The sequence below is a fragment of the Parasteatoda tepidariorum genome, chromosome 4, assembly GCF_043381705.1.
Source record: "Parasteatoda tepidariorum isolate YZ-2023 chromosome 4, CAS_Ptep_4.0, whole genome shotgun sequence".
NCBI lineage: Eukaryota > Metazoa > Arthropoda > Arachnida > Araneae > Theridiidae > Parasteatoda > Parasteatoda tepidariorum.
In genome coordinates, this window is record NC_092207.1 from 1,151,094 (window position 1) to 1,176,642 (window position 25,549).

A 25,549-nucleotide genomic window follows, 5' to 3' on the forward strand; every position below is an offset into this window, starting at 1 on the left:
TTTTTTAGCGAAATGTTTTTTAACCTAACAGAATTCTTTGCCGACTGTTCTCTGTATATATGAAGAAAATAAAGTAAATATTTAAGTATTGTGAAAAGAATCTTATTTAGTTGCACAAAGTACTTCTTTAAAAATGAAAACTGCTGCCACCGGCAGAAAAGAAATACAGCCAAAATTTGGGAGCCACGTAAGAGAATTATATATATTAGATTAAATTAAAAAAACATATATAACAAATCAAAAAAATAAAATAAAATGGAATGAAATATTTTGTCTAACTTAGCTTATTTTCAATGCACGTTAAGCCGTAACTGAGTAAAAGTAAATGACACAGTGTTGTGTCATTCTAAATTATTTCAATTATTACTTTATTTAACTCATTTTAAATATTAAACAGAGGTGGTGGTGGTCAAGCCTTTTTCATTCTAACGTAGAAAAATAGATGTCGGTTACCTTTTGAAGTTTTTCTGGTGATAAACTATTTAAATGTCCGAGATCATTTGGGATAGTAAATTAAATATTTGTTACGCATACAAAAATTAAAATTTCAACTTAAAACTTGTGTATTAGGTTTCGTTTTAGTTCCTTTAATTTATTAATGAAATAACAAAAAAAAATTGGTTAAAGGGAAGCGATTAGAATATATCAAAGACAATAAAGTTTATTCTTAGTTTTTTTTTTTTTAAATACATTACCATTCATAAAAAGTAAGATTCTCACGGGACCCCGGGGCACTGGCCATGTGTGAAAACGATACTGACCTGTCAGTATTTTAATGAGTGATTAAAAGGTAAATAGATAAAAGAGATTCCCTTTCTAAAGTGGACCACCAAAAAAGTGCGACAGAGATGTGAAATAAAATGAGAAGAAAGTTATTTTGAGAGAAGTTTTCATTCTATATTTTTATTTCAAAAGCGTCCAAATATGCTATTTTGAGATTTGTTGAAGACACATACTAAAATAGAATCCCCTCAACCACCACCAACACACACATAAAACGAAGAAGACTGACTGCTGCCGGACGACAAAATGGTAATTACTCTCTCTCTCTTTCAGTGTGTAGCTGCGATTTCCAAATAAATTAAAAAATTCTGCACATCAGCGCGATAGAGTAATTGTCGACGAATTTTAAACAAATGCGGGACGTGATTATACCTTCAATAACTTTTACAACGAAAAAAAAATCTCGCCTTCTTTTAAATGTTTCTAGTATTTGTAATAAAGATTCTAATTACTGATTGAGGTCGTTCATAGCGCTTTTTTAGCGAATGATATAGGCTCATTTCCAGACATTACAAAACTTATTAAGGAATGATATAATTCTATTTTCTAAAGTATATAACGCTTTTTAGTAAATGATATATGGAATTTAGTAAACATAATGCTTGTTAGTGAATGATTCTGCAACTTTTTAGCAAATATAAAGCTTTTTTAGAGAATGATATATGCTAATTTTATAAATGTTATGATTTTGTAACAGTTATTGAGGATTGTTGATTTGGGTTTTATTCATCTTTAATCAGCAACTTCTATGCTAGTTGTCACAGATTGTTAGTAAATGATATATGGAATTTAGTAAATATAATGCTTGTTGCGAATGATACTGCTACTTTTTGCAAATATAACGCTTTTTTACAGAATGATGCTAATTTTATAAATATTGTGATTTTGTAACAGTTATTGAGGAGTGTTAAGTTCGGTTTTATTCAACTTTAATCAGCAACTTCTATGTTAGTTGACACATATTGTCGAAATTTAGAAAAGAAACAGTTTTGTGAATATCAAAAGCGTTTGATATCTTAATTTTTTTCAAAACTTGAACAGAATAGCTGTAGTTGTTAGGGTACGTAAAAAGTTCAAACAATGAGAACAAGTCAGTGATTTTAGTAATTTCTATAGAGATGGGAAAATTTCACAGACTTTTATTTTTTTTAAAGTTAAATAATTTTTAGGGATATTTATGTTATTTTTTCGTTTCAAAACCTCGGTCATGTGATAAAATAACGTTACATTTTAAAATTAAGCAAAGTTTTAAGATTTACCCACAGTATGTTTATTTAATGAGCAATATATATTAAAATAATGCATTATTTCTATGCATTAAAATAATGCATAGAAATAGAATATTATAGATCTGATGAAAAGAATTAATGAAGTAATTTATGCTGTAAAGTATCAATGACAAAAATAAATAAATAAATGTTTGTCCGAAACACCGTCATCTGTAATTTTTTGGAAGATTGGAATAGATCATATTCTTATTTTGTTTCATTTTTTATTTGTTTATTTATTATTATTTTTGAGTTTTTAATACGAAATGTGAATTTTGTGACCAGTCAAAGTTTTGCAAAAAAATACTTTTTACCTCCGGAAAATCTGCCCCCCCCCACACTTTTATGGTTTCATATACTTATATTTACAACAGCCTTTGAACAGCCGACCCAATTTCGGGTTTACGACTACCGATATTCAACTCCGTAGCCTGGTCATTTTGAACCCAATCCAGAAGACAAAGGAACTCCTGGATCAAGTATGGAGTCAAATCATGGAGGACTTTTTGGTGGAACCAACCCGCATTTGCGTTACACGGAGAAGAAAATCACCAAAATTTTCCACGATTAGCCTGACGGCAAGGGGACTCTATTCTAATCAAGACTCCGTCTACCACGGAGGATTTTTTTACGTCAGCATTGTGATCAGCATGAACCGGGTGATGAATTTGTATCGATCAGCTAATCGCTGGGATTCTAATCCGTTTCACCTCCTTATCCACCACTGCTCTCAAAGGAAAATTCTGATTCCACATTTCATAAACACAGGGGATATTTTTTATAGAGCTTGTACTTACACTTTAACCGTAGGATACAAAATCGCTATCAGTTTAAAAACATGTCCTCCGAAATCATTATTTTTAGATTATTATTTCAATCCAGGAAATAAAAGAGCCTGAAAATCGACACCATCAGAAATATTTAAAGGAGTTTTGAAATTCATGCTCCTTTCCTGAAACGGGTAACAAAGCCGCCAAAAAGCAATTTATATTCTTTTGGACTTCTTAGTTTTTAATTCTTATTGTTTTTATTTATTTCATTCTTCAGTCATTGACTTTTTTAACACTCGTGTAGAATTTAGAATGACGACGCGAGTTTCCTGCTACTGATAACATTTACATAGTTCACTTTTCTGGATGTTCAAAATATTTTCTTTCTTCCTAAAAACTAATGTTAAAGGCTGATGTCGATGCTTCATCTGTGTATAAAATGAAAAAAAGCACTCAGCGTAAATGGATATAGAGGTGTATAAATATATCGGGTGTCAGAAATTAAATAAACTTGAGAGATTCTAGTGGGGTGATTTGGTATCACTAACAAACAATTGCAATAACATTTTGTGGTCATATGTAGTCGGAGAAAACCAGCACGAGTCAGCGCTTCAATTAAAAAAAAGAAAAGGACAAATATTTCTGAGTCATTCTTTTCCGGTTTCAATAAAAATTCTCAATCAATCTCCCTGCTTAGAATATATCAATATATTCCGATAATTATTATTTTTTTTTAAATGTCAACAACACGGCCTCGATGTTTTCTATATCAAATCAAAATGTTCTGTCCTTATAAGACGCTCGATGGCTCAAAAAAAAAAGTGTCCTCCTCAAATTTAATGTATTCGGCAACATTCACTTCAAGAGAAGGTGCATATTCCGTAACAGCTACGAACTCAAAAGTTTTGTAACGATTTAAAATAGTTTCATTAACTCGAGATTCGGCTACATAATATTTTTTACTGCTGAGAAAGAGATTTCTAATACTAAAGAAGCGAAAATTTGTGAAAAGCATTTTCTAAAAAATTATTTTCCGGCTGTAAAATCCACTGTGAAAATGCCTTTTAAAAAGCGCGTCTTCGAGGGAAAATGAACATTCAAATCGCATTATGAAAACGCTCAGTTTGAGAACCTAAATTTTGATAAGATTCATAGGTGTGGGTGAGAAGGAAGAAGAAAGAGAATTCCCTGTCAGTCAAGTTAAGCGATCCAATGATGGCGAGAGCCGTGGATGCTCAGGGGATAGAGCGTCGAAATCCTCCCCGAAGGCAAATTTTTCCCAATACTTATTGGTCCAGGAGTTTCCTCGTCTTCTGGAATGGGTTCCCAATCACAAGGCTACGGAGTTGAACATTAGTAGTCAGGTGTAACAGAAGAAATTGGATAGTATGTTTAATAACGGTTAAAAAATAAAAGGCTAAGATTGAGAAAGAACTAAAAAAATATGTAACTGTTGTACGGAATAAATTGGTATTTTAATACTCCTACTTCTTTTAATACTTTCTTTAGGGGCTTATGGGACACCAGGGTCCCATCACTGTAAGCGTGAAACACAATTTTAACGTATGACGAATTGTTCCAATTGAATCAGTACTTACTTCTTATGTCTAATGATGTTGAGGCGTTGACGACGGCTCACTTTCTTGTTATATCATCTTTAACTGCATTAGCTGAACCTAACTTTATTGAAATTCCTATTAATTGGCTGAACAGATGACGTGTTAAAGTTAAACTAAGTTTCTCTACAAAAGTTAAATAAAGCGTCGTGTCCATTGATGCATAATTCTTTTCGATCTGCTTCTTTTACTCAACTCGGATACATTATTCGTTTAGGTATTTTACTGTAACCGTGATTATCGTTTTGTTTTGTGTACCTGGCAACTCCGATGCTTAATTTGTTCGCTTATGTTCCACATGGCCTGTCTTTATGTTAACCACTTGACATACGAAGACGGCTGGGAGACGTCATTTGTTTCGTATGTCAAAACAAGAATTGACGTGCCTCACACTTCTTCAACACAGAGATGCCAACTTGCTCCGACAGAAAATAAATATTTTAAATCGGTAGTTAATCAATTGTGATTCTTCGTTTAATAAATTAAATTTAGTAGATTTTTATCTTCTATTTTTCTTAAACAATTTATATAATTCCCCACTTTATAGTAGTTATGTCATATACCTTTTCAAAAGCAAGCACAAATAGTCAAATATTTGCAAAATTTAGTGTGTAGTTATTTACCGTTTTCTTTAAATTATTTTGGCACGCGTGTCCGGAGCAGTTGGCATCTCTGTCAACAGCGAGTTGGTAGTTTACAGTGCAATCAAAGATCATTTTTATATCAAGAAATTAATAATTCCGCACAGTTTAGAGTTTTTGTTTAATGTCAAGGGTAAGACATATGAAGTAATGAAATCTTTGTGAAAGAATACGGTATGCGTCACTTAAGAGAACCGGCTTGCTCGAAATAGAATGGAAAGAGCAGTTGCTAACGTAAACGAATGCTTCGTTTCAACAACTCACCAGGATCGAGATACGCAGACTAGGTTACTTGAAGGTATCCCATTAGATCAAAAACAAACCCACCCTATTTGAAAAAAAAAATAGGGTCGTCGGAATATATGAATACACTTCTGAGTAGGCATAAAAGTAAAGAAGAGTATTTAGTTTTGGTAAAAGGCTCAGCTAACTACTCCCCTTTAAAGTGACATTTAGTAGGAAATATTAAAATTCATCCAGGTCAAGATGTTAATTATGCCGTGTCCTTCAAACATAAAATTTGTTCCTTCTATTAATGAAAAAAAATTCAAGCTACTTAAGACCCACGCCATTTGGATTTTAAATTAAATTTTCAATCTGAGTTTCTGTGAAATTTTTTGTACTTTAGATTATTGTGAAAACTTTGACAGCATACTACCTTTCAAAAAAGGTAGAAAATAAAGGGGTCATTTTTTTGATAAAGTCAAATAGCGCTTGAAAATTTTTAACTTCTGTGAGTTTTTCCTCAAAACTTTAAAAGCAATAAAACGACGAATTTTGTGGCTTTGAGTAAAAAATTTAAAACTACACGTTTCTCAGTTTTTATATATATTTTAAAATCTAATTTTATTACAGTTTAAACCGATGAAAACCGCAAAACCTCTTTGAATGACGCTAAAAAATTGCACGAAGATGTTTATCAAAAATCTAAAACCAGGCAACTGTTTATAAGAGACTGCAGAATTGCATTGTCACAAAAATTTAATAGAGAATCTAAATTGTGATTGGGTGACGGTTTTACATTTTCGGAAGACACTGCCATCATTAGTTAGTGAAAATTAAATAAAAATGATTAGAAACAGAGTTTAAACTACCCGTCTCCATCCCTTTCACAGTTGATATTCAGTTGGGAGAGAGAGAGAGATAGTGGCTGCTTAACTCTTCTTCAAAATGTGAGTATAAGTATCATCGTTTGCATCATTGAGGGCTGTATATGTTATAATTTTGTATTACAAATTTGAATTGGTGAATGCAAATTTATTGTTGAATGTTGATAACATTCAAAACAAGGAGAAATGTTGACGCTTAAAGCTCCATCTGTGTATAAAATGAATAAGTACTCGGTGCGTGTGCAAACATGTCGGCTTTCAGAAATTAAATAAACTTGAGAGTTTACGATTCTAGAGTGATGATTTACAAAGAATAAATACTCTATAGTCTGAATAAAAACCTTATTTATAGCTTTCACCCCCGAGGCATGCTGAATGTCGACATTTGCCAGTGTAAATGTTACTATTCAACAAAAACATTTTATTCAACATTCACGAATGGTGACAACATTCATGAATACAATTTAACCGAGCTATAAAGTATTCCATTTATAGTAAACAGGGTTGGAGTTTTTTCCGGCAAAAAGGGTTTTTTGCCAGGACAGTGGCAAAAACCTGGTAAAAACCAAATTATCTAAATCGCTGATTAAATATTATTACAAAATACTTGAAGCAAATTTAAATCAATCATAAGGAATAATAATTTTGATACATTACATGAAAAAATTATTTTTAAAATATTAATAATTAATATAAGGGTAATAATTTTTAAAAGATTGAAAGTTTTTGACCTCTTTCCATTCTAGAATCCTTAAATAAATGTTTTTTTACAAACATCTTCTTAATAACTTTTGGTATGTATCCTTTTACATATCACTCTTACAATATATTTAAAGAGAGACATAAGAAAGCTAAGATGGATGTTCTATTTGATAATCACCTCATTTCTCAATATTACTTCAAAATGCAAACAAAACCACACAATTTAAATTCTTGTGAAATTTTCAGAGAATTTTGTGAATTAATACCTCATTTACACTCATGTCCTTCTAGTAGTACTGCCATTGAAAGAGTGTGTTTGAATTTTTCATTTGTACATTCTAAAATTCGGAATGGGTTGACTGTAAATAATGTTTCAAAACTAGTGTTCTGTTATGCTATGTTGAGACAGCCCGAATTGTATTGTGATGATGAATAAAGTATTGAATTTGCGCAAATTTTAGAAATTGCATTGGTACTTGTATATTTTAATTAACTACACATGTTGATAGATATTTTATGCTTTAAATTATAGTTATATTAATTTAAAATAAGTTCAATTCACTGAAAAAAGAGAATAATCACTAATTTTCCGATCAATAATGTTTTAAACTACTAAAGTGATATATTAATACATTATGATTTTATTATGGAATAATAATGTTGTTAATTTTTTTTAATTATATATATTCATAGTATATATTTCAATTTTAGGAATAATTTTGTATCAAAAATGTGTTTTTGTCCGTATAGGTTTTTTCCACCTGCGGCAAATTCTTGCCAACCCTGATAGTAAATAATGGATGGTGTTTTCAATATTGTAAATGTAAACAACGATCTCGAGCACTTGACCTGCTCCACTTCCGGTTAGGAGGTGTACAACTGCTTATTCTGAGAGGCGATATTTTCAAACAGATAATTTTATTTTTAATAAAAGAAATAAATTATATCATTTCTGAGCTAAAATTTGCTGAATTTCTTTAAATATTAAGTAATTCTGGTGATTTTGAGATGAAAATTTGTTTTAGTTATTTAGAGATGTATTGTTAAAAAAGGTGATAGGGTTGCTAGATTCTGATTTGGCCTGTTTTTACTCGTTTATTACTGTTTGTTCTTGGTACAAGCCGTGCACTATCATAATTTAGTGTTAGCATATTGTTTGAGTACCGAGATTAAGTTCGTTTTACAAATTATCATTTAGGTTCAAATTTCGAAATCAGTATATTATTAACAAGGTAAGAAGTGTTTCATGAAGATTACTTTTTTCAAATAACAATTCTCACATTTTGAAATGACTGGTCTTCAAGTGACACGATTATTCTTTTAAACACAAATAATAAACCGCTTTTACAAAACAGGGTGCGTAGCCAAATCTTTCAACAAAAAACAGGCACCTTTTGAAGCACTCGTAAAATATTTTTAAGCATTCTATACATTAACAAAATGCAAAATAATTTTCAAAGACTTTACATGATCTTGATAAAGTAACTAGCTTCTGACGAAGAACTATTTTTCTTGATTATATTAGTCACCATGAAAAGATCGAGAGATTTTTCGGTTCGACTTCAGAGTGTGGAAAATGATGCCTGAAAATTGAGAATATCTCGCCAGCAGAGTTGCACATGAGAAGGCAATAATCTCTCAGCTCAGTAGACGCACATACGGATTTTCATATTTCATTCAACATGCAAAATGATGGGCGATTTCATACGCTATGGACCAATGGTACGCCGAAATGAATTATGAAAACGTTGAATAGAACAATGTGAAAAGTACGCTTTCGTGGCGAAAATTGACGTGGTAACGAAAAAAAAAATTTTTGAAAAGGAAAAATTAAGCACTTTTTAAAAACACTATCCATATTTAAGAAGAAACTGAATATTTTTCTTTGTTTCAGGATGGTTCGAAGAAATCCAGTTTATCGGAATCCCAGGTAAGAGGTAAATGGCTTTTCATTCTCACCTCAAAATTGCCTTTATTATTTCTCTTTGTTGTTTGATCGCAGTTCACTGATAGTAGAGGCACAGTTCCCAGTAGAACACCCAAGTCAAGCATCACTGGCTACGGTCAGAGTGCGGGTGGGTGACCACTTTGATCAGCCTTCGCAGGGACCGAGGGTGAGCGGTATAGACCGTTGTTAAACTGTTCTACCGTAAAGTGCTCGACTTCGCGCGCAGGTTGTCGGGCTACCAAAGCGGAGGAGCCATCCCCTCTGCAGAGGATAAAAAATGCGATGGCATGTGTTCGGATCATCCCCTCGGGTGCTTCCTAGACCGTCGCCAATAGCCCATTGTGCAGCTCTAATGCGACATAAATAAAATACCTACCTTTTTGTGAAAGTAAGTATTGTGTTTTTTTTTTCCCGACCGGACTGTGTAAGGGTCATCAGAAAGGTTTTAGGTTCGAATTCTGGCAAGGTTGTTATTTCAACTTCGGGAGCAACGTTGGCCCACCTAATATGCTATCTGCCCCAAATAAGCCTGGAATGCCAACCCAGGTGAAAAGTTTTTTCACCTTTGATTTTTTGAACTTTCAAAATGACTTACACCATTTTAGTGTTTATCGATTTTTCTGTTTTTTAAATAACTTTATAACTATACCATGCCTTGAATGAGTCTTTGCGAAAACAAGTGATGTTAGTTAAGAAAAAAAATTTTTTATAAGTGTGATAAAGCGACAGATTGAAGTATAAACTTGAATGAATGTTGTCTTAGGTCGTACATAGAATACAGTTAAAAAAAAAAAAAAAAAAAAAAAAAAAAAAAAACGCCGATTTTTTTTTTGGAAGCTGGGAATTTAACATCCCTTTTTAGAAAAGTGTCGGTAAGAAACTGTTATGCTCCCTTGAAAGAAAGTTTATTAATGATTATTAAGGCCCGAATTTTGATGACATTTGCATTTTTGGACATTTTTTGTCTTTTAGAGCATTTTTTTAGATTTATAGGGCATTTTTCTTTAAATTTTGGGGCATATTTTGCATTTCTTAAAGTTTTTTGTTAATTTTTTCCAATTTTTATTATTTTTTATCAATTTTCATTATTACACTGGCTTCCAAACAATGAAGAAAATCTATAGGATATTAACAGGTGAAGCAAAATCTTTTCAAATTGAAGAAGAATTGTCAGTAAGTGAGACCGTCTTTTTCAAGTACGCACCTATAACATCAGTAGACGTTGAAAGAAGCTTCTGCAGGAATGAAAATTTACTTTCAGACAAGAGACGCTCGTTTACATTTCAAATTATCAAAAAACATTTAATAATCCAATGTAATTCTGATATTTAGTAATATTATGAGATGGAAGTTGTTATATCCATTAAAGTTTCTATACAAAATAAAAATATTTTGGTGTCAATATATTTTCCTTTTTTTGTTATTTTAGGATATAAAACATATTTTTCAAACTTTAATGAACGTAGAACAAGTATTGCATTGCTTTATATTTTTTAAATGACTCATAATAATTTTAAAGAGCAAAAAATTTTTTTAATTCAATATTTTTACTTTATCTAAGGCATTTTTTGCATTTTTAAGGACATTTTTTGTCCTTTTTAAAGGCATTTTTTGCACATTTTAAGGGCATTAGTTGAGATTTTTTAGGTCATCAAAATCCGGGCTCTAATGATTATGCTATACATTTCAGAGATGAAGACTGCTTTCGCGATGCTTGATAAAAATCAAGATGGCCGGGTCAATCTGAATGATATAAAGCACATGTTGGAAAATCTAGGGATCAAGGTGGCCGACACAGTCCTACAATCACTCATCAGAGAAGTAAGCAAAAATGGTGAGTCGTCTTTGTATATCTTCTGTGGAAGACGGGCCCGAAATGCCCATCCCTTACGTTTATTTTTCACATTCCTTGTAAAAAAAAAAAGTGAAACTTTTTTACCCGCTCAAGATTCCCTTTTGTAGTAAATGGTGCATGTTATATCTGTCGTGTCAAAAAGTCTATGTTCCCGCAACAAGTATCAAATTAATAATTAAATTTTAAAAAAAGAAGTCTAGAACGCCTTTGTTTTAAGCTAGGAATGGTTTTTAAGCTTCAAATGTCATCAAACTTACCTGTATATTAGTTACGCTCCTTTTGTGTATCAAACATAGCAATAAGAAATATTTTGCGAGCCTATACACTGTTTTTAATGGTAAATATGCAGAATTTGTGAGAAACGAAAGGAAAAAAAAAAGTAATAAGTACAGTAGATTTTTTGAAATAATAAAAGTTTCATTCAAAATATTTAAAAAAATATATTTTAAATATAAATAGATATTGAATTTGTTTAGGATAGTTATAACCTATATTCCCGGGATAGTAGGGCGCAGGATTCACGTTCGAAGACTCCCCATGTAGTAAATGGTGCAGGTTAAATCTGTCGAGTCACAGAGCCCTCCGTGTTACCACATCAAATTATACCTCTGGGGGTACTGAGTTAGAGATGGATCGTTGCCCGGTTCAAGTTAAAGTTACGATCAGTGGATGAATAAATGGATGTATTAATGTGTCCGCCCTGTAAACGGGCTGTGACTTGTGTGTGACTGAAGTCGTATTCTTGGCCATAGATGGAGTTGGCAATCTAATAAATATTAGATTTTCCTCGCAGATTCAGTGAGTGAAGAAGATTTCCTTTCATGGATGGCCAGTGTCACTCAGAAAGGACAAGAAGACGATCTCATGGAAGATTTGATGGCAGCTTTCAGAGTGTTCGATAAGGACGGGAATGGATTCATTACACGGGTAATTATTTCATTTTTAAAAGAAACTCAAACAAATTTCACACAATGTAATGCTTCGTAATTGTACTAATGAATAAATTTAGACAAAATTAAACAATGGTAAAATGAAATGTTTATAATAAATGAAAAATAATGCTTCCATTGGAATTTAAAGGAGAAAAATTTGCAACTCAAAATTGTTCATAAGTTTATTTTCAACAAAATTTTTCCATCGGACAGTGCAAAAATGAAATAACGACATGATCCTTACATTAAGAGAAAAAAAAAATAGTACGGCGAGTAATCTGTATACGGCTCCTAAGTTCGAACTATTGTACGTTTGCAATTTTTAAGAATTATAAAGCTTTATTAAAAAATATGTAAAAATGACATAATCATTCCAAATTTCAAAGCGTATAAAAATAATACAATTTAAAGTTTTTGAATTTAATAAGCATTCTCATAATTGATTAAAATAAGCTAATAATAATCGCTAAAAGGATTGGCAGTAACCTGAAAATAGAGTGCAATATGGTTTTTAGATGATACCAACTTATAGTAGGTAGGTACTTCATTTCAACGAACTAGCTCTGCACAATGGGCTATTGGCGACGGTCTGGGAAACATCCGCAAGGATGATCCGAAGACGTGCCTTCGCAATTTGATCCTCTGCAGAGGGGATGGCTCACTTGATTTAGTAGCCCGACGACCTACGCGTGAAGTCGAGCACTTTACGGTAGAACAGTTTAACAAAGATCGATACCGAGCACCTTCGGTCCCTACGCAAGCTGATCAATATGATCACCCACCCGCTTACTGACCGCAGCTAGTGATGCTTGACTTCGATGTTCTACGATCAGCCCACCGTAGGACCCGAAGAAGTAGAAATTACTTAATTTACTATTCTAAACACTAAGCGTAATCATTACAGATCCCTGATTTCAGGGTTTGGTACAGTCGAATCCGGAATTATTTTTTATTTTTTTCTTCTTTTTTAAGAATTTTTTTCTTTTTTAAGAATCTTTTTTCATTTGAAAATGAAATTCATTTTTCTTAAACATGCATTTTGAGCTGTGTCTTTGGAATGAAGAACAGGCATGGAGCATTTTTAAAATGGTTATTACAAACAAATGAATGAATATTTTATTAAAAGGATGAGCTGAAGATGGCGATGGAAATAATAGGAGAGACAATGACAGAAAGTCAACTGGATGAAATGCTTCATGCAACGGATATCGATCAAGATGGAAGAATCAATTACGAAGGTAAGGATCATCCTGCACTGACTCTTCGGGAGAAAATCCTTGTGCTCTAGCATGAGCTACATTGAGCAAACTATACCAGTTTTAATTGCTGGAAAAACCTAGGAATTAAAATGGAATTGCTGAACATACTTAGATAATGCAACTTTGAGCCGCGATGGCCCAGGGGATAGAGAGTTCGCCTTTCAATGACGTGAACCGGGTTCGAATATCGGCGATGGCTGGTCGATCCGAATTCTGCATCCGGCTTGCACCCATCACAGTGCTGACGTGAAATATCCCCAGTGGTAGACGAATCATGGGTTAGAGTCCCCTTGCCCTCAGGCTTACCGTGGGAGCTTGGCATGGTCTTCCTCACCATGTAACGCAAATGGGGGTGAGTTCCATCGAAAAATCCTTCAAGAAGGCAAATTTCTCCAAATACTCGATCCAAGAGTTCCCTTGTCTTCTGGATGGGGTTTAAAACGACAAGGCTACGGAGTTGAACTTGAGTAGTCATAAACCCAAAACATTGGGTAGGCTGTTCAACGACGGTTATAAAAAAGAAATGCTACAGTAGATAAAATAGTTTAGAGTAGCAGAAATATCTTCCTTAAATACTTTGAGTGGTCACCATTCTTTAAAAGGCGAACATAAAAAATGAAATTCCCAGTACTTTCCCAGCTTGCAAAGAAAAACTCAAAATTCCCTGTTAATATTCATGTTCTACCTGTGGAGTGGCCAGCCAGATAAAGATCAAGACAAAAGTACATTTTTCTCCCTTTAAAAATGAAAGGGTTTCAAGTTCATTTGAAAGATACCTTTAAGTATTTTATGGGGTCCAGTATTATCAGATGCTTTATACATTTATTAATGACCTACAACACTGAAGCACAGCAGGCAAAAGAGCCTATCTTTACACATAAGTAATTCTAAGAAGGACCAAAATTATTTTGAATTTATACTTTCAAACTGCAGAAGGCAGCTATGCATTATGTCTATGAAAAAAAAAATTTCAGACGATTCCTATTGATTCGTTTGTAAAATGACCTCTTAGATCCAAATAGTCCCACCTCTATTCTGTGAATTAATAATTTTTTAATGAGATTGCAACACAGGAAAAAAAAATGTTTTAAGAGTTAAATTTCTTTTGGGGGGGGGGATAAAAAAAAGTTGTAATATGCAGGGAGATTTTGGGGGGGGGTGAGCTCTCTTAAATTGCGAAGGAAAAAAAATACCATTAAAAACTATCATTTTGGGCAAGGGTGTGCAACCTTTTTAAGAAAAGGGCCACTTGTACAGCAGGTTGACCAATGAACGGTTGCATGCCTAAACATGTTGATTGTAATTATGATAATTTTTATATAGTAACGTCATTGTTTTAGATACTAAATTTTTTTTATCAGTCAACCTTATTAAAAAATACCAAGTTTTTTAAATACTAAAATTCATTAATACCTAAAGGACTCCCAGCTGATATTATTAAAAAAAACAAATAATAATTTTTCCTTTCAATCAAAAAGTAGATTTATCATAAAAAATAGTGTATTTATTTAAAATCATATTACATAATACAAAAGTTTATTTAATAAGAAACTAGCTGTTCTGTTTGTCGTATAAAAGTAAAATAAATATTTTGTTGAGTAATGTAAATGCAAATTAAATATTTTAATTAAAGAAATTTAAGAGCTGACTAAAAGGATTTAAAATGAAGAAAAAAAAAACATTATAGCTTATAAATTTTACTTTAATAATAACTTTGGGAAAAATAATTTGAGGACATTCGTATTTTAAAGAATTAGTTAAGGCTTTATTAATGTTAAATCTTAAATGGTTTTTTAAGCCACAAAAAAATTAGAAATAAATTGAACAAAAATAGGGAACAGTTGTTTTACCCACATCTCAATTTTCGTTGTCATAATATTGTATAAAAAATATCGAGATTTTTAAAAAACTATATGGAAATGAGTAGCAATAATTGCCTCCCAAAAAATACTATAGTACAATAGATTGAATACGAAATCAAAGTAAATAAAGACGATGTGAAATACGCAAATCCTGATATAATAATGTATTAAAAATATTGGGATTTTCACAACTATGCAGAAAAACGTGGCAATAACTGCAACTTAAAAAAAAAAAAAGAAAACCGAAAAATAAATAACTTGGATTAACGACTAAATGGACATTAATAAAGCATGTCAAAAATTATTATTAAAATGAGCGAATTAAAACTCGAAAGCTTGTAAAAATATATTAAAAATACTGATATTTCCAGAACCACGCGGAAAAGTGTAGCAGCTAAAAATTCCTTATATTTGTGATAAAATTGGCACAAATAAAGATCTCATTTCATTGTCTTATTTGAGTGTCATAATAATACTACATAATAAAAATATCTGGATTTTCAATACACTGTGGAAATACGGAGCAATAACAACTGAAAATGAAATTGGAGATGCAATAAAACACAGCAAAAGTGATTATCAAAATGCGCAATTTCAAACTCTATTTTTGATTCAATATGAAACTAAAGTTGTATTAATGGAATTAAAAATATCAAGATTTTGAAAATTAATCTGACAATAAATGCCAAAAACAGGATGAATAGTCACTTAGATTAATGATAAAATGGACATAAATAAAGCTCTTCAAAAATTTATAAGATTATTTTGAAATTTTTTACTGATTTCGTAATTTGAAATATAGTTTCTGCATTAATTACTGAGTAGAAGTGGTAATCATTGAAGATAAATTTTCTTATTTTAAAAAGCATTTAAGTTTTTAAAACTAAGAATAAGTGTATTAAAATCAACAATTGTTATTGTAGGAAGAAAATATTAGATTTTCTGCTTAAATTGTTGGGCAACCTGCCACCATTTGATCTGTCTTATTGTCACTAACTGTTAGGAAATTTTTTTTCTGACGCTACGACAGTAAAAGTGTTAAGATGAGGCCCTCGAGCAATCAAGATTGAATTCGTAAAAATTTAATCATTAGATCAAAAGTTATTCAGGGAGTTCACTTTTGTGTGGCACTGTACAATGTATGCAGGCCAAGGAAAAGTGTTTACTACAGTTTGACAGTACACTTATAAAAATAAATTACTGAAAAACAAGCCCTTAGACTCAAATTTTGAGTAATAACTCAAACTGTGACAGTCAACAGACATGATTCATTAAACTCTGTCATTGAATTTTAAGAGTGCTAATGATCACATTCTAATTTTATTTTAAAACCATGAAATCCAATTTAATGAGACTGTTTTGTTTTTTACTTTTAGAATTCGTTAAAATTTTGCTATGACTCGGAAAATTGTGCAAGACGAACGAAGAACAATGCCGGAAGACAACAAAAGTTTTCAAAAACAATTTACAAAGTTTGATTGAAATTTGCTGCACTTAAAAATCGATGCACAGAAAATTTAAACTAACAGGCCAGACGTGTCCTGCCTCAGTTTAATCTTTGAGATAGGAAAATCTATGATTATCTGCAAAAATAAAAGAGGAAGAAAAAGTTCACAGAAAAAGAGTTGTTTGAAAAATAAATATGATTGTTTTTAAAAACGAGGTTTACATTTGTTCAACTGTAGTTCCACATTTGAAAATTAGAAGAGGAATCAACATTATGTATCTTTTAAAAGAAAGGTGGATCATTGGTATTTTTAACAAAGTTAATTCTGTAAAGAATACTCAGGGTTAACACAGAAAACAGTTGCCCAAAACTATGAAAATAGGTAGCCTAAATAAGAATAAAAATATGACTAAAATTTTATTGAATGACTTAACTTTCATATATAATATTCTACTTAAAAAAAATGTATACAACAGAAAATGCATACCCTGATAAAAGTTGAAAACAGTAAAAAAATAATAAAATACACATACTTAAATATTCAGCATTTTAGATATAAATGATAATATAAGAATTTGCTTTCTTTTATTCAGAAGTTCCTGAGTTGTTCAACCCAATATATGTTAAAAAAAAAAAACATCACTAGGAGTACAGAAAAGTCCCAATTTCCTAAAAACAGTTGCTTTAGCCTTTAAAGGTAAAAAAAAAGTTGCCTCATGCCGAAAACAGTCGATTTTAGTCACCTGTGTACTCTCATAAATACATATTTCTAAATATCTCAAATTAATAGAAATATTTCTGCAGAAAATTGCAAGTAATAACTATCTACAATTTTGTAAAAATCATTCATTATTTTACTTTTCACAGAAAATTAAAAAAATCTATACATGAAATATCTGGAGCAGGTTTTAGAGCTCTACAAAGAATCACAAGTAATGAGTTTGTAATTCAGCTAACATATTCTTGGTTAAAAACAAAAATCAGGAGTAGTTTCTATCATCTTTTTTGGTTTACAACTATCTAACCTTGGATGTAAAAACTAAGATATGGCAGGATTTTGACGAAATTTCAACAAAACCTCTAATTCTTCAATTCTTTTTTCCTTTTCTATCAGCGTCTTTTTCAGATGTTTTATCTCATTTTCAAGAGTCTGTTACAATAGAAAGACAGAAAGAAAAAAAATTAAAAGATGATTAAGCTGAAATAATCTAAAAGTTATGGCTCACTATTATGGAACTATATAATGGATTATAAACCATATCTAAATTTTTTGGCCATATCTAATGGTTTAGGTGTGCAAGCTACACTAAATTTTTTCCATGACTTTCAAAACCATTCCTTTGATGAAATCACCACAACTCTCTTACTAAGTACACCGATATTTTCACAGGCAGCTTAAAAGTAACAAAATAAAACACACAATTTTAAATTAACTACACAACCCACTCTATATCAATTCATGGTTTCATTTTTACTTTCCTATGATGTTTAATTGTTTATTCAGATCTGGGTAAATGCATGGGTAGTCCATGCGAAACATAAAGGTATGTTTTGCAGCATTTTGCAAATTTTTCAAAATTGTCTGGCACGGAAGCTGGTTAAAAAAAAATGTGCAAAGAAACACAAATTTGGTGCAAATATTGTTAGGTAGGACTTTGCCTCAAGTCTTATTTCGAAATTTATCATTGTAAACTTTGATAGTATTTTGAATATTTTCATTAGTATATACATTTTACCTAAGTATTTCATAAAATAAATCCTAATTTCACCGGGATTAATATTCAAAAATTTGCTTTATAAATTTTTCTTTAAATTCAATTTTCCGACAACCTTTATTTTTTGATCTAATTCTGTAACTAAACAGAAACTGGTAAAAAAAATAAATGCAAATTTGTTGCAAAAATTGTGAGGTTGGACTTTGTCTCAAGCTTTGCTTCAAAATTTATCACACTAAGCTAAACTTAATTTCTAATAAATATTTTGTACGTATTTGGCATATTTTTAACAGTATATATATTTTACTTTTGTGTAGCAAAATTAAATAATAATTAAACCGAGATTAATTTCCAGAATTTTGCTTTCAAATGACTATTCTACAATTTTACGACAAACTTTATTATGATCTAATTTTATATTGAAAAACAAATTTCTTTTAGCAAAAACTTTTGTATGGTTATGTCTAAAATATATGTAGATTTGAAATATGTAATAAAAAAACATGCAATTTTCAAGTCTATTCTGATAAAAAAATTATAAAGTAAGAGGGTTAAAAGGAACATATTTTAAACAAACATTAGTTACATTAAATTACATATTTGTTGAAAAGAGGTATGTTTTGAAAACAAACAAATACTATTATATGCATTTTTTTCAACTTCTGTATCTCTAACTGACTTTCTTGTGGCTTATAAAAGACTTTATAGATAAAGTATGTGAGAATTCTTATCACAGACAACTTCAATTAAGTATAAATACTCATTTCCTTTTTTACGTTAATATGTGACATTTCACCACAGCTCATATAAATTATTTATAATAATAAAACTGAAATATTTAAGAAACAAATTTACTTTGGAATGAGTTGAAAATGGTAGATTGGCAAGTAGATATTCGGCAGAAAATCGAACAGCAGGATCAGAAGAAACTAAATTTTTCATAAGTGCCACCTTCAAAATAGAAAAAAAAAAAAGGAATAAGCTTTATGAATGAATGAATATATAAATTGAAATATTGAGAAAATATGGAAAATAATAAAGATTAATGACAAGAGAAAAAAGATTATTAAAATAAATTTATTTTTAAAAATATTAAAAAAAATATTAATCTAATTTTTTTATTTATCTAAAATGCATTAATTTTCTTAATTTTTCTCTCTTTTTATTTTCATCCTTTTTGCCTTTTTTGAGCTATATATATGAAGTTCTTGACAAGAATAATAAAATTACCTGTTTAACGGCCAATTTTGAAATTTTTGGGAAAAAAATGCACTAAAGTTTTTTTAAAAAAAAAAGTGATCTGGCTTGATGTCTCGAATGTAATAAAGCAAACTTTCTTTTTTAAGGAATTCTACAGTCAAATGGCTGTCAATTATTAAAAATTTATAAAGAGCAAGAAAGAATTGAAAAAATAAAAAGGAAAAATTTAACCCAAAATCAAGGATGGTAAGTGAAGATTTTTAAATTACAAAATTCGACAAATTAGCATACTTTTAGTCATACCTTTCCATGAAGGATTTCAATTTTAAAAACCAAAATATATAACGAGGAAGATGTAGCAATAATGCGTAAATTATGAGACACCATTATTGGAACACATTATTTAAAAATCATAAATACATTTCAAATTTCAGCAAAAATTTTGACGGAACATATTTGAAAAAATGTTTTGTTTCCATTGAGAATTTTTTCAGTTTTTCTAAAACAAAGTTTAAATTTCTTTCCCATTGCAATACAAGCTTTTAATCTTTGGCTTGAATTTGAAAATTTTTTATCTTGGAGAGATAAAAGAAAAAAAAAAAAACTTTGCTCAATTTAATAAAATTTTCTAAAATTACAGATTGTAGAAAATTCTTGAAATATAAACTGCCAACTATCTATTATATGTTGGCAAGTATAACCTCAATATTATTTCTTATCGGTTAGAGAGTGATAAATGAACTACATTTCATACACAAATGTCATTTACAGTGGCATAGTTTTGGGGGAAAAAAACCTCCGAAATGATATATATTACTTGATTAATGAACTATTGTTTGTAAGTAGGATATAGATGTAAAAAAATTTTCATTATTCATTTTTTTTTTATAATTTAAAAGTTTAGAATATATATAGATATATATACATATATAGCGAAGGAGATAGAGCCGGGATAATCTGGTTGGCAGGACACTGGACTCATGCTTGTGAAATCAGGAGTTCAAATCCAGCCGGCCGGAAAACTCCCCGCGTTACTGGTGCACGTAAAAGTTTTAGTCCTCCATGTTCCTATAACAAATAACACCTCAGGGGGTACTGAATTGGAGATGGATAATTCTCTGGATCAGATTTTACGATCTGTGGATGAATGAATAGATGTATGAATAGGTCTGCCCTATAAACGGGTGCGATGTATGGGTGTGGCAGAAGTAGAATTCTTCGCCATAGATGGCGCCACGTGAAAACAAGAGCAATCGCACCACATCTGTCTTAATGGCCGACGACAAGAGAAGGTTGATATCAATAACCCCTCTCAAACATACATTTAAACTACACCTTTGGTCATTTACATGTTTTATTTTTTTAAAATTTCATTTTATCTAAAGAAAAATTAATATTCACTATTCTCAAAATTTCCAACACATGAGAATATTCTCAATTGTCATAAATATTTTCACTAGTTAAATATTCTGTTTATGATTGCACATATCGATTAATCTGTTCTTGTTTAACAAAAGTTGATTTATCTTAACTGAATCTTTCACCACATATTTTGTGGAATAGCAACACATGTGAAAAGTTGAATTATGGTTCATATTGTTAATCAAATCAGTCATAAGGCTGAAATGAGTTTAAATATCCTCTAACAGGGTTGCCACTCAAATCTGGATTCCCTGCACATATTATACATAATATATTAAGGGGAAACACAACAATTACTCTGCACTTGTTCGAGCTATATTGGGCTAACTATCTTTATTAGTTTTAATTGCTGGATTAATTTTTATTGCTAAATATCCAATGAAGCTTTGAGTGGCCACCATTTTTTAAAAGAGGAAAATAAGATACAAAATTCCCTGTATTTTCCCAGTTTGTGTGGAAAGAAATCACAATTCCTTGCACTTTCCCTGTTGTGGAGTGATAACCCTGAATAAGAATCATTCTATTTCAACTAATGGATGAAATACTTACATATTGAGTGTGATGGTCAAGTTCTAATGGTATTGTTCCAGATAAAATTTGATCCAATATGACACTGAGTTCCATTCGCGTTTTTGATTCAGACACCAACTCAATTAAAGTAACTCCTATGCTATACATATCAACCTGAAAATACCAATAAACATACATTATTATTCAACACACATTTCTATTATTCAACTTAAAATATCCTTATTTTAAGTTAAAACTAACTTTCTAAACTAATCTAACTTTAAAACTAAATCTTTTAACAAAAAATAAGTGCCTTTTAAGGAATCAAAAAATATTTTTAAGCACTATATACAATAACAAAATGCAAAATAATTTTCAAAGACACTACATGATCACAAATTAACTAGTTTCTGACAAAAAACTCTTTTCTTGATTACATCAGTCACTATAGAATGATCGACAGATTTTAAATCGATATCAGAGGGTGAAAAATGAGGCCTGAAATGGAGAATATCTTGCGAAATGCAACAAAGTTGCACAGGAGAGTGAAATAATCTCACCAAACCCAGCTCAGTGGTTACACATGCAAACTTGCAAGTATTTAATCAAACATGCAAAATGATTGGCGCTTTCATACGCTATTGACCAACGGCTTGCCAAAATGAATTACGGTTGAATGAATTCTGAAAATATTGAATACAACAATGTGAAAACACGGTTTTGCATAATACGTGGGAATATTTGACATGGTAAGGAAAAATATATCATTTTTCGAAAAGAGAAAATTAAGCCCTTTTTAAAAACACCCATTGAAAAAACACCTTTAAGGGCTTTTCAAGAGCAAAAATTAAAAAATAAGCACCTTTAAGCACTTTTTAAAAACGCTATGCACTATGATTTTGTAAAACTTAATATCCTCATTTCAATGCTTTTTAGAGGGGGGAAGTTTGATGCAGAGCACATTATCAACTACAAACCATGTCTTTAAAACTTATTTAATTTATTCAACGTTTCCTCCTGATCAAAAGGAAACAAATTTAAAAACTTCTTTTAAAGAGAGATATTTTATTTTGAATTACTTAGTATGTCTATTTATTCAATTTAATATTCCTTCAATAACCATTGAGATTTTCAAAGATATTTTTAAAAAATATCAGGATTTTCTAATTTTCTAAGCTGCATAAAAAATGGAGCAATAAGTGTCTCAAAAATGATTTTAAAAAAATAGCTTGGATATATAACAATGCAAATATAGTGATAAATTAAGAGCACAGTTTAAACTTGCAAGTTATACCAGGGTAGCCACTCTAATCTGGAAAAAGAATTCCACGTGTTTTCCCAGTACACATTATACATTAAGAGGAGACACACAATTACTGTGCGTCAACTATAATGGGCTAACTATACTAATAATATAGTAATATACAGTACAGAACCCGTTATCCGGAAATCAGAAAACCGGAACGAAATTCGATAAATTTTCCCGCCATTTTTTAAACAAAATTTATTTTCCCTTATAAGATTTTAGGATTTTTCTTTCTTTTTTGAAAGATGTTCACCTTACCANTTAAAAAAATAGCTTGGATATATAACAATGCAAATATAGTGATAAATTAAGAGCACAGTTTAAACTTGCAAGTTATACCAGGGTAGCCACTCTAATCTGGAAAAAGAATTCCACGTGTTTTCCCAGTACACATTATACATTAAGAGGAGACACACAATTACTGTGTGTCAACTATAATGGGCTAACTATACTAATAATATAGTAAATATAGTAAATGAAATAGTTTAGTTTAGCTTAAATATCCCATAGATTAGGCTTTGAGTGATCACCATTTTTTAAAAGGCGAAAATAAGAAACAAAATTCCCTGTATTTTTCCAGTTTGTAAAAAAAAAAATCCCTGCATTTTTCCTGTTATTTCAGGTGATTTTAACATTCCTTGTATTTTCCAGATTTTTCCTGTGGAGTGGTAACCCTGAATGCTGTATTAAAAATATTTGGATAGTAAAAATCACATGGAAATTTTTTGCAATAATGGACATAAAATGATCAGTATTTACAATAAAATCGGCACAAATAAAGTGCCTTAAAAAGTGACCACACAAATTCAAAATATTCGTATTGAAAATAATAACAAACTAAGATAAAATTAGGAGTTCTGAGACCCCACATGCAAATCCATAGCAATAACGGCTGAAAAGGCAACCAAACACACAGATTTACGATGGAATCTCACACACACACAAAAAAAAGAAAACAAGTGTGATTTTTTGAACTTCAAAAAAATTATAAGATTAACTTTTCAGTATACTTAGGTATCGTCGCAGTCCGCAGAAGGAACACCTTCAAGGTTTTGTAAATGATTTTTAAGGAAGATGATAGAAGTAGAAATAATGAATAGTAAACAAAAATAACAGCAAAAGTGTTTCTTTTTTTACTTAAAACCATTAGGCGATGAAACTATAACACAACATTTATACAGTATAGAGCATAATGAGTTTGAATGAAAATTCAAATAAACATTTAGAATATTACAAATCCATACAATTTTGTAATATTTCATTTTTGCAAAATATATATGGGTGATTCTCACAAAATATGACAATTCACTGTCCCTTGCTCCAAGATCTAATACTATAATACAAAAAGAACTTTTTTTTAAAAAAAAAAAAGTATAAATTGCACTGCTGTTAGCATTTTAAAATGACTTTGCACTAGCATTGACTGTTTTGTAAAGTTAAAAAAATTTAATTGAACTTCAAAATGTCATTTTCCTGGCGTGTCCCAAATAATGTTTCCAATAATAAAACTAGCTTCAAAACTTCCAGTAAATTTTTCAATCTCTAATTTTTTTTAATCTCAACCGGTGTAAGCATTTCTAGAATATACGCAGAGGGTATTATTTACAAAAATTTCGCTTAAAAATTTTTTTTTTCCTGTCAATAAATTGTTTGTCACAAGAAAATCAGTCATTTTCCTGGCTACCTTTATTTAGTGCAGAGGTCGCCAAAGTGGTCTATATAGACCCCCAGGGGTCTATTTAACAAAAGCGGGGGTCGATCCGAGACAGGGGGGCGAATGGGGGTCGATCCGAATCGGAAGGGTCGATTGTGGGTCGAAAAAAAAAACAGTTCTCAATGCGCAAATCACACATGCCTAATTAAGTATGTAAAATTTGTGAATTTCTTTTATAATTGACTCAATTTCAGTTTCTTTATAAAACATAAATTAATAAACGTATATTTATTGGGGTGAAACAAGTATTTACGTACCACCGTGCAGTAAGTCATATGCATATGTGCGCTTGTCCAAATGTCACGTGTGACGAGCATTGACGTTACAAATGCAAATATCATACGCAGTTACAGCTATCTTTGAAAACTGTGTTGAATATTTGCAGTGTCATTATTAAAATTTTTATAGTTTTGGATAATTAGTTATTGTTTCAATAAAACCATTCGTTTAGTTTAGATATCAATTTTAATTATCAATGCACAAAAAAGAAAGAAAGGATTAATAATATGGATTAGTACAGCCCGCGACAAAATTATAGCACACCTTGTACTTTTTTACGAAAGTTACAAAACTGACCAATTTTGACGAAAATTAAATTCGACCAATTTTGAACCCAATATAGAGAACCTTTCAAAAGAACACCAGACACACCCATCTCATTGATCAAGAAGCAGTAAATCTTTAGTTACTTTACTTATTATATCTACTTATGCATAATTACTTATTATTTAGTAATAAGGTATTTAAATTTAAATGTTAATATATTTTTTATAAAACTATTGTTACACAATGTACTATTACTTTAATAAATGTTTAAAATCATAAAATAAATATACAAACACAGTATCTAATAGAGTTTTATTTTAATTAACAGAAAATTACTTTTGTGGGGGTCGATGGAGATTTCAAAAAATTATAAAGGGGTCGATGATCAAAAAAGTTTGGCGACCCTTGATTTAGTGGTTTATAACCAAAATTGATAGAGCCAGCAATCAATATCTTATGTGATTAGATACCCTCCTACATGAACATGTCTTGTTGCATGAATAAAGAATCAATTTTCTGGTTCAAAATCTATTTAAAAAAAATTTTCAAGATGAGTAGGTTTTTGTGTTGTCATTTTCCTGGCTTCTTGAAGTCATTAATAACATAAACTACATAGATTTATCTGAGTTATTTTAAGAAATCCTGTTGTTTTCAGCAGAATGTAAACGTCTTATGCCAAAATATTAAATTGAAGTAAAGTTATATGCTATAAAATAGCGAATTTGTCATTATCCAGGCCATCATTTTCCTGGCTTATGAATTCCAGGACATTGAAGTGTTACCAGAAATTTTTTTTACCTGCTAATACTGTAAGGAGGAATAACAAATATTAACCTAATACCAAGTTTATGTATGATTGTAATATGGTTGGATGTAATCAAAGTTATTTATTTATTTAATGATTAATTATTACACACAATTTTATTCTGTACATATCAGCAAAA

At 30.7% G+C, this 25,549-nt stretch overlaps 2 protein-coding genes across 4 annotated transcripts in view; one reads left to right on the forward strand and one right to left on the reverse strand.

Moving 5' to 3' along the window:
* The first annotated feature begins 918 nt into the window (after nt 1-918).
* LOC107439271 (calcium-binding protein E63-1-like) lies at nt 919-16,404 on the forward strand. Of its 3 annotated transcripts, none has more exons than XM_043051207.2 (6): nt 919-1,032; nt 8,784-8,819; nt 10,528-10,671; nt 11,486-11,619; nt 12,751-12,862; nt 16,122-16,404. In XM_043051207.2, exons 3-6 carry the CDS (start codon nt 10,530-10,532, stop codon nt 16,142-16,144), a joined length of 411 nt encoding a protein of 136 aa, XP_042907141.1. In that variant the 5' UTR covers nt 919-1,032; nt 8,784-8,819; nt 10,528-10,529; the 3' UTR covers nt 16,145-16,404. The 3 variants fall into 3 exon arrangements, with proteins under 3 accessions (XP_042907141.1, XP_042907140.1, XP_071036528.1); XM_043051206.2 differs by having other exon boundaries at nt 929-1,032; nt 8,784-8,826; XM_071180427.1 differs by lacking the exon at nt 919-1,032 and adding an exon at nt 3,984-6,250 and having other exon boundaries at nt 8,784-8,826.
* Nucleotides 16,405-17,023: 619 nt separating this feature from the next.
* The window catches only part of LOC107439270 (eukaryotic translation initiation factor 2-alpha kinase 1), a 35,430-nt gene continuing 26,904 nt past the window's right edge, over nt 17,024-25,549 (reverse strand). The window contains exons 15-17 of the mRNA XM_016051798.3: nt 21,079-21,213; nt 18,763-18,858; nt 17,024-17,342 (exon numbers count right to left, since the gene is read on the reverse strand). Coding sequence (XP_015907284.2) covers nt 17,232-17,342; nt 18,763-18,858; nt 21,079-21,213 — 342 coding nt within the window. The 3' untranslated portion in view covers nt 17,024-17,231. The remainder of the gene's footprint in view (nt 17,343-18,762; nt 18,859-21,078; nt 21,214-25,549) is intronic.